This window comes from Cervus canadensis, chromosome 3 (assembly GCF_019320065.1).
Source record: "Cervus canadensis isolate Bull #8, Minnesota chromosome 3, ASM1932006v1, whole genome shotgun sequence".
In the NCBI taxonomy this organism is placed as follows: domain Eukaryota; kingdom Metazoa; phylum Chordata; class Mammalia; order Artiodactyla; family Cervidae; genus Cervus; species Cervus canadensis.
Genome location: NC_057388.1, coordinates 13,772,690 through 13,782,415, shown reverse-complemented (window position 1 = coordinate 13,782,415; position 9,726 = coordinate 13,772,690). Strand labels below are relative to the sequence as shown.

General features: G+C 40.2%; 1 protein-coding gene across 4 annotated transcripts; it reads right to left on the bottom strand.

Moving 5' to 3' along the window:
• Positions 1-259: 259 nt before the first annotated feature.
• Positions 260-9,168, bottom strand: TAC1 (tachykinin precursor 1). 4 transcript variants are annotated; one of them, XM_043462288.1, is made up of 7 exons: positions 8,892-9,168; positions 8,355-8,486; positions 7,216-7,312; positions 6,723-6,767; positions 6,224-6,247; positions 4,610-4,663; positions 260-860 (listed from the first exon to the last, which is right to left on the bottom strand). In XM_043462288.1, the coding sequence occupies exons 2-7, from the start codon at positions 8,475-8,477 to the stop codon at positions 811-813; spliced, it is 393 nt and encodes a 130-aa protein (XP_043318223.1). In that variant the 5' UTR covers positions 8,478-8,486; positions 8,892-9,168; the 3' UTR covers positions 260-810. The 4 variants fall into 4 exon arrangements, with proteins under 4 accessions (XP_043318223.1, XP_043318224.1, XP_043318225.1 ...); XM_043462289.1 differs by lacking the exon at positions 6,723-6,767 and having other exon boundaries at positions 8,892-9,118; XM_043462290.1 differs by lacking the exon at positions 4,610-4,663 and having other exon boundaries at positions 8,892-9,098.
• Between the last annotated feature and the right edge of the window lie 558 nt (positions 9,169-9,726).

Here is a 9,726-nt window from a genome sequence, read left to right as displayed (position 1 = left end):
AACAGAACTGAGCCTTTACTCTTTGGGTACCAGAATGTAACTGTTTACTCCATGAATGATCCTATGCCAATGACTGAACAACAACAAGTGCATATGTGTGGGAAAGAGAAACTGTGATTACATTTAGTCATTTTCCTTAAGAAAGAGAAATTTAGTAGCTTTATGTTTCATTATTTTAAAGCCAAAACAGGTTGGAACATATCCACTGAAAGAAAGGCTGCCAACTAGACATAAAGATTAATGAAAGAATAAGACCCAATTTAAGATACTTTTTCTTTTATTTAAAATGTTAACCATCACAACACATTGTACAATAAAATAAAGATCTTAGAATCACAGTAAAACTTTTTAAACATCTCTATGTAGTCACAAAACATGAAACATGCTGCAGGGATACAAACACAGTTTGATACCAACTCTCAGCACATTTTCACCATGAAAACAAATGGAGAAGCACAGCCTATATGTGAATTTCGTTTCCTTAGTAGTAGCTGATGTGACTGCTTCCAAGAAACAGAAATGATTCCTTTCTTTGGAGACTATATCTTTGATAGGTTTTTACAACTTCATTGAACACTGTGCTTTGTTGAGAAATTACCACTGATTTCTGCTTCTGACTGAGTTGTCATATTAGAATCACAACATATTTTTTTACAACATATATTGCCACAATATGAAAAATAAATACTTTTTGAGTTTTAAACTCAAACAACAATTATTAAATAAATAATTATTCCTCATAGTGCATGTCTCATTTTACCTTTCCTTGACCACTGACACAAATGAAGCTCAATAAATATGTTAGGTAGTCTATTTACGTCTTCTTTCATAATCCTGCATCACACTCCTTTCATAAGCCACTGAGAACAAAGAGAAGGTAAAGAGTTTGTTAAGAGGGTCACTGACACAGATAAACAAAGTTCAAGGCATAGGAAATTTATTTTAAACTCATTACTTTATCCCTCCATTGAAGTATTTCTAAGAGTCTTATTTGTGCATCTTCTGTTCAGGTCTCAGTCTTTATCCTGATTGACAGTGATCTATCCACAGAATTCTTGGTTATTTTGGTCATCCTTGACTTGATGCCCTCAAAGTGTACTTCCACAATATATTGCAATATTGATTCTCCATAGCTTTCTCAAGCAGTGACAGACACCTTGGTGATTTACAGAAAGGACAGTTCCTAAAGTAAACAGGAATAGTAGGAGGATGAAAGCAAAATGTGGGACTTTTATTCCAGGATATAGTCAACCAACTATATATAGGTCATGGGCCAAATCCAGTCCACCATCTTTTCTTGTCAATAACATTTTATTGGAAGATGGCCACACACATTCATTTATGCATTGTCTTTGCCTAAGTTAGTTAAGTGTTAGTTGCTCAGTCATGTCTGACTCTTTGTGACCCCATGTACTGCATCCCACTAAGCTCCTCTGCCCATGGAGTTCTCTAGGCAAGAATATTGGAGTGGGTAGCCATTCCCTTCTCCAAGTATCTTTGCCTACTTTAACATTAAAATGGCAGATCTGAGTAGTTGCTCCAGAGACTGCATGGTTCACACAGTCTAAAATATTTACCATCTGACTGTTTACAGAAAAAGTTTGCTGATTTCTGGTATGTGGTGGTGGTGGTTTAGTTGTTAAGTCCTGTCTCATTCTTGTGACTTAATGGACTATAGCCTACCAGGCTCCTCTGTCCATGGGATTTCCCCAGCAAGAATACTGGAGTGGGTTGCCATTTCCTTTGCCAGGGGATTTTCCTGACCCAGGGGTAGAACTCATGTTTCCTGCATTGGAGGCAGATTCTTTAGCACTGAGGCACCAGGATAGGGGTACCTAATAGTGTGAAGGTTTCTTCCCGCCCTCTGGATTCCTTCCAATGACAGACTGTCCATGAGACTAAAAACAATCTCATTGTCTGTAAGTAGGGTAATTGTACCATCTAAATACAACATAGTTTAACTTATCTCCTAGCACCCTAAATGGCCTGTGAAAGATTAATCACTATTTCCAAAGGTATTTAACATAGAGCTAGCAAATAATTTAAGTACTTTGACTATCTGGAAAGAAAAAAGCACCAAATTATATTATTATATTAAACATAATTTCAAAGGGGTCTGTAGCCACAAAAGAATAAGGATCAGATCATTGTGATCACAATACTTATGTCCATTTTTCATTATTTTAGCTAATACTTTATACACTTAGATTTACATGATAAATGATTTTTAAAACTACTGCACTTTTAAAAATTCAGTATGCATGTATAAAATACTTGAAATAGAAAGAACTGTGAAAGACATCAGGAATCATAGATGCCACTCTAAGCGATTTTCTCAGTGAGAAGGGTTTGCTGAAAGAGAAGGTAGATAAAGGCTCCAGTGCTGTCGCTTCCCACCTTTACCACCGAGCAGATGCTCCTTGGTGTATAGGATTTACTTAAGTGAGGTCAGCAATAAGCTGAATGTTTTTAATAGTGTACATGTCAAACACGTACAAAGCTGAGAAGCGTTCATAATATAATTCTATTCCTCAGAGAAGGGACGTGAATGCTAATGTAAACTGACCAAAGACAGACTAGTGATCAAGCCAGAAAACAATGTCTTAATTGGAAGCAAAGTTCTTACGTGGTCCTTGAACCCTCTAAAACCGTAAATATTTGTGTGTATGAACTGATGAGGGTTTCCCTGGGAAGGTAGTTTCTAGGTCTGTCAGATTGTCAAAGGTCTTTGCCATAACAGGGTAAGGATCAGATGGCTGTAGAGGGTCATAGACTCTATGATAACCTTGTCTCAACTAATTATATGCCAAGGTACCTGATTAGTTATAGATTACATGTTTGCCCATGTTTTCCTTTGATATTTTCTTAACTAAAATGGAGGAGCAAAGATTTAGTCATTGATTGATTGTGACCCATACAATGATTCTATTTAATACTATCTATAATTACATTACTATTTTAAGTACCTTTAATAGCATCTAATTTGTTCTAAATTGCACATATCTATATTATTTGTAAAGTCAAGCATGTTCTGAAACCTGTATCAGTTCTGAAAATGAAAAGTTGATGACTGGCATGGTTTCAAGAAAACCACAGGTATATAAGGGCTAGTGTACACTTCCTGATACATATAACACCAGTGTGGTTTAAACTTATATTCCATTTCCAAAAGTTGGAAGATAATACATAGCAATAAAACAATTTTAGTGTTTCATTATGTACATTCACAACTTCTTTAAAATTGAGAACCCTCCAAATTACTGAAGTAGTATCTAAATTTAGAAGATAGAGAACCAATATATAGGCTAAAATACCTCATTTTTGCTTGACTTTTTCAGATTAGTTAAGTCAGCACATTTTAGTCATAGATTTTCAGGAAACTGGAAATACTCTAAATGGGTAAGATGGGTGATGATTAATTTCTAATTAATTACATGATTAGTATTTTAATTCTAATTTCACTGAAGGTAAAAAGAGAATTTGAATAGCTTTCCCAAGAAAAATAACCTATGGATTAGCTTAACAGAATGAGCTTAACAGAATATCAGTCTCCAGGAAAATGATATAGGGGTTATTTAACCTTGCTTGACTTTTTCAGATTAGTTAAGTCAGCACATTTTAGTCATAGATTTTCAGGAAACTGGAAATACTCTAAATGGGTAAGATGGGTGATGATTAATTTCTAATTAATTACATGATTAGTATTTTAATTCTAATTTCACTGAAGGTAAAAAGAGAATTTGAATAGCTTTCCCAAGAAAAATAACCTATGGATTAGCTTAACTGAATGAGCTTAACAGAATATCAGTCTCTAGGAAAATGATATAGGGGTTATTTAACCTTGAAAATACTATGATGAATGAGTTAAGAAATGAGTTTTCAGATCTATACATGTGGCATTTACATACAATATAGAAATTAAAGAAAAGAAAGGAAATATGCAGCCTTTATATCAAGTGAAACAATTGTTCAGAATTAAACTGGGTTATGAAGAGAACTGTAGCACTCCTTCTCTTTAAGGGTTTTATAGCCAGGACTGATTATAACCCTCTAGGATAATTTGATGGTTTCCCTTTTTAAGGCACTGGAATGGACTATGTTACTCTCCTAGTGTTAAACATTCATCAGGAGGTATAGAGTATGAGCTATTATAATTTCATAAAGAGCAAGTGATTTGTAAAAATGGATTTGTTTTTGTTTATTTCTGTGTTAGAAGACTGTCAGATTTAACCTTTTATAAGACTTTCTAATTAGCTTGGTTTTAATCCCCCCCTCCACCTTCCCCACCCCTCTTAGTTCAGTAAGGTAAAGTGTAGCTTATCGAACAGATATAAGGGAAAGGATATTGGACTAGCTCAAAGATTCAGGTTAGGTAATGATTAAAAGGGGAAGACACTGGGAGTTTGAGAAAGAGACTGATGTTGTGGTATTAGCTCACTCAATCAGCTATAAATCCATTCTTGGATTTATTTATTGCAATTAGATTTTTTCAACATAAGTACTCATTTTAATTTTATTATTCCTGTTTAATAGTTTGAAAAGAATGCCTTAGAGAAAGTAGAAGTAGATTTAAGATACTGTTTATGTCCAGTCATGGTTTTATACATACCAGAATTTAAAGCTCTTTTGCCCATTAGTCCAACAAAGGAATCTGTTTTATGCCCTGGAAAAATACATTTAGGGGTATTTTAATATGTATATATCTGAGGAAATAAACTGTTATAACTAGTACCAAGAAAAGCAAGCTTCCAAATATATGCCTATATAATAAATGCATAACTATTGCAAGTTTTGGTGAGCCTGAAGAAATAAAGACTCCTAGTAAGTCTTAGTAAGTAAAATAATACAATGAAGGCACTTTTCTCAATTCTATATCTAAATATTAGCAAGTACACTTTATTCATATTCTATTTTATGTGTTTTATGTAATGCTTTAAATATTGTTGCTATTTGAGCAAGCTTTGATTTTCAGGAAGTCAACTTCACATATGTGTGATAGAAATATCCTCATATTACTGAATATATTTCTCAGGAAACTAAAGTTTAGTTAAATCAGAGTCCTATACTTAATACTTATAAATTTCTAAAGGTCATCATTTCTATTTTACTGGATTAAAAAAATATTTCCTTTGGAAAAAGTATGTTTTGAATTAACAGTACATTTATTTTCATCACATAGAATTTTGCTATATATAATTCCTTTGAAGGTAAAATCCTGAGAAAATAAATATGAATAAAATTTATTTATTTTCAAAGATGAAACCTTTGGGAAGGATATTATTTTAACTCTAGTGGTAGAATGTCTCTTGGTTTATACTACCTTAGCTTGGTTTATACTAGGTTTATACTACATGGCTATCTTAGTGTGGCCTGCTCTGCCCTCGATGAGCCAGAATCCAAGTTGGATTGGACCTTGGGCTAAGTGAGTGTGATTAAGATGATCCCTGGGACTTTCTGCAACCCTGGTTCCATTAACTAGGAGACTGTGATCTAATGACTGTCAAGTGCCACAATTCTGCCATCTTTGCTGCCATAAGAATGTCTCACTATGCTTGGAAAGACAGGTCTCCCATCCCATCATGGGATCACAAAACTATTGATACATTTCTATCTTTACTTTAGTACGGATTCTCTACTCAGACATTCACTTCATCTTAACTGACTGCTGGATTACACTAATAAATTATGTCAACGTGGAATCCAACATACTAAAATGAACTCAGAGGTGCCTGTAAATGCTTCAATTTTTGTTTTTGCTTTTGTTTTTGCAGTGGAAGTGGCAGGGTGAAAATGAGGGAAGAGGAATGTGTGATGGATTTTTACCCCTAGGATTGAGATTCTTACCTAAAACTAACAATTTATATGAATTAAAGGATTCCTCTTTCCTTCCCTTTTTTCCCTCCTGTTTTCTTTCTTTAGCAATTTAAAATAACAACAAATATTTATTATCTCAGTTTCTGTGGGTCAGGAATTCAACAACAGTTTAGCTGGGAGCTAAAGGATTTTTAATATAATGCATCTTTATGGTAGGTATGATATGTTTAAACAACAGAACTTTAAACAATTATGTTCTGGATGTAATATGAGTCTCCTCGAGTCTTAAATCATGTTAATTAAAAAGATCAAGTCCTACATTACAACAGAAAATTAGATATTATATAAAATGGAATTCAATATAATTTATATTTGCATTTGATAAATGTCAAAATAATTTGGAACTTACTTTTGTGAGAAAGCTGGCCATGTCCTATAGAAAGAAAAATAAAATTAGCAAACAATATATTTGTTTAAAAGGAGCTACATTTTTAAAAAGAATTATAAAGCAAATTGATTTTTAAAATAATGCAACATTTCTCATTCATGTACTATCCTGAGGAATATAGCAGAACCATAAATGCTAGCCAAATTATTAATAATAAAAGCAATGTTTTAGCAAAAGGAATGGTTTCAATTGGTTTACATGGGCCACAGATTCAAACTGAGGTCTGTGAGACTTCTGAGGTCTGCTAATAACTGCCTGGGCATACCACGTCTCTTGTTTTCTTATGAGAGACATGTATTCATGGTCCATCACCTCTGATTCTCAGGAGAGAGAGAGCAGATACATCTCTTCAGTTCAACAGGCATTATCAAGAATCTGTATTTGAGTCCACAAAAGGCTTTCTTCCTTTTCACACATGTGCATTCACAATAGTAAAATAAAGATTTGTAGAAATGTTTACCATAAAGGGCCTTTAACAGGGCCACTTGCTTTTCAATTGAGGAATCTGACAAGAGACAAATTGACGTTAACCACACATTCCACTGATGGTGTGATGAATTCAAGGAAATTCCTTTTCTATCAGAAGACACTGGCAGCTGAATCTCCTCCAACCCCAGTGATCTATAGTCAGTTTCCACCAGCACTGAGAACCTACTGAGTACCCTGAGTCTTCCTGTTGCTTGCCAGTTTGGATCCTTGGGCAAGGAAGCACTTAGCTAAAGCTGCTTCCTGTCCTTGGTGGTTCAGATGCACCTCCCTCCCTCCGTGGGCACCTGTGCATCAGTGCGGTGAGGGCGAACGTCGCGCCACAGGAGATATACCCCTTTGAGAGTGGAACTCTCTGCTCATAGAGCAAGAGAGACGGGGTGCTCTGAGCACGAGCTAAGAGATGTGGGGGGGAGTGTATGTGTGTGGGTTGCCCAGAGAGGCAGAGAGGGACAAGCCCATCTCACCAGCATCCCGTTTGCCCATCAATCCAAAGAACTGTTGAGGCTTGGGTCTCCGGGCGATTCTCTGCAGAAGATGCTCAAAAGGTTCGGGCATTTCCTCCTAGAGGAAAAACACACGGACTAACGGGCTTGAAGGCAACCAGTTCGAGGCACTGGGAATCCGGAGTGCGTTCCAGCCTTGGGCAAATCCTGGCGGTGGGGCCAGGCCAGGAGTAGAGAACCAGCTCCGAGGAGAGAGGAAGCCGAGCTTCCTCAAGCCTGGGCGCTCCCTCTCCCCACTCCTCCCCTCCCAGGCGGTGTCCTGCACCTCCGCCTCGCGCTAGCCCAGCCTTGCCATTAGCCGGACGCGCATTGCCTCCACGCCCCGCTTTCGGTTCTTTGCTCCCAGCACCGGGACCCTCACTCAGCTGCCGCTCAGCTACCGGACTTTGTCTCATCTCAAGCGCTGGCTTCGGCGACCTATCAACGCCCTAAATGCACACAGGTGTGTGTGGCGGGGGAGGGGAGAGACTGGCCGGGGGTGGTAGGTAAGGGGACAGCGCTTTACAGGCGACTAGCAGTTGAGTGATCCTCACTGTTCCTGCTGCATGTGGGTCCCTCGCGCAAACAGCCTGCGAGCAATCTAAAGGAAAACTTGCGGCTGTGTCTTCAGGTCAGTAAAATAAAAGTCAGGGCCGGAAGTTAGCTTCCCACCCACCTGCGCCTCTCCAGGCCCCCAGCAACTGGCCACTTGCCCCTGCTTTTGCCTGCGTCGGACGCGCTCTCCTCTGTCCCTGCCCAGCGTTTCCAAACGCCAGGCCCCTGCAGCGGGACTAGTCCCCGAAATCCGCGTTACCAGGGGATGAAACCTTGTGAGGTTTCCAGTCTTGTGAGGATCCCGGGATCCTTAGGGAGGGTATTATTCCTCCAGAGAGTTCCGGAGACCCGACGATGCAGAGGAAACTTGGTTCTTGGTTGCGGGACCCAGGGGAATGACGTTCCTTTACAAGCCCTCGCAGCGCGCCCCACTGCCCCTGGTTGTGATCTCGGAGCCCGCTAGGGTAACTAGGGTGCTGTCGCTGGGGGTGATGGTGGGATGGTGGTAAGTGACAGCTCCTAAACCAGTGAGGAAGGGCGCAGGCCAACTAGGGACCGGGTCTCACCTTGATCTGGTCGCTGTCGGACCAGTCGGACCAATAATTGAGATCATCGTTGGCTCCGATTTCTTCTGCAGATAGTTGAGTGGAGACGAGAAAAATCACTGCCAAGGCCACGAGGATTTTCATGTTGGATTTCTGGGAAGGGTAGGGAGAAGAGGCAGAGGAGGAAAAAAAAAAAGAATTTTTGATCCCATGACAGAACTCAGGGCCGATTCAAACAAGACAAGCCGCCTAAAGGGCTAAAGTCCTGCATGTGCACGTTAGGAAAGAAAATCAAGCCCTAAAATCTCAAATTCCCTTCTTCCTAGACCCCAAATCCCCAGCTTCCAACCACCAAGCCAAACCTTCAAGCCAGTAGGCTCTGCGGGTGGAAGACAAGGAGGGACAAAACACTTGGGATACCCGTTTCCTCGCAGACCCCCAGTGGTCCCCGGGCTGTTTCCCCGCTGTCCGCAGAAGCCGCCCATCCAGCCCTGCTAGACGCCGCCTCGGAGCGGTGCGCGGGGCGGAAAGCGCGCACTATAGCGCGCGGGCACTTACCGCGGCTGACCCGCCCGCGGGGTTCCTCTGCCGGTCTGAGCACTCGCGGGGCGCTGCGCACTCTCGGTTGCAGCAACGATGGAGGAGGTCAGCAGCGCGCTCTTTTGCCGGCTGGCTGCCGCGCGGTATTTATCACAGGCTCGCCGAGTCTCGGGACCCACGTGACACGCTCCCCACGCGACTTTCTGCTCAATATTTAATTAACCGCCTCCTCTCCTTTCGCTTGCGTCTGATTGAGAGTTTCCGAGACGGTAATCCGTCGGTGCGCATAACATCTGGACCCAATTGGGTTCGAAATGACGCAATTATAGGAATATCGAGTTCTTGCCATCCAATACGCAGCGGCCTGTCTTCTTCCGTCTGCATATCTGACGCCCCCTCCCCTCTTTCTTCGGATCGAGGATCCATGACACCTGAGCTTACTCATCAAAGCAAAGTGACTCATTCCTCGGACTTAGGCAACTTTTTCGTGCCTTGAGAGGATAAGATGCACTTCTAAGGATGGCCAAATAGCTTCAGATGTTAAAATATTGTCGGAAATCAGGCTAAGAAAGGAGAACTTCAAATGGGGGGGGGGGCGCATTTTCCCCCTATTTCCGTCTGCAGAGTATCTTAAGTGTTTCTGAGATACAGCATCTTTCTGTGAGCAGAACAACCTTCTCTCAAATCAACTAGAATACTGGCGTTTTTTTTTCAGTAATACAAAGAGACTTTCCAGTCCCATAGGATTTCAAAGGATGAAAGCAGATTTATTTTACGTTTTGGAGACGGGGCATTTAAACGTGGCATTGAACGAGGAGCTTTCCTATCAGTGCCATTTTAGGATCACTTTTGT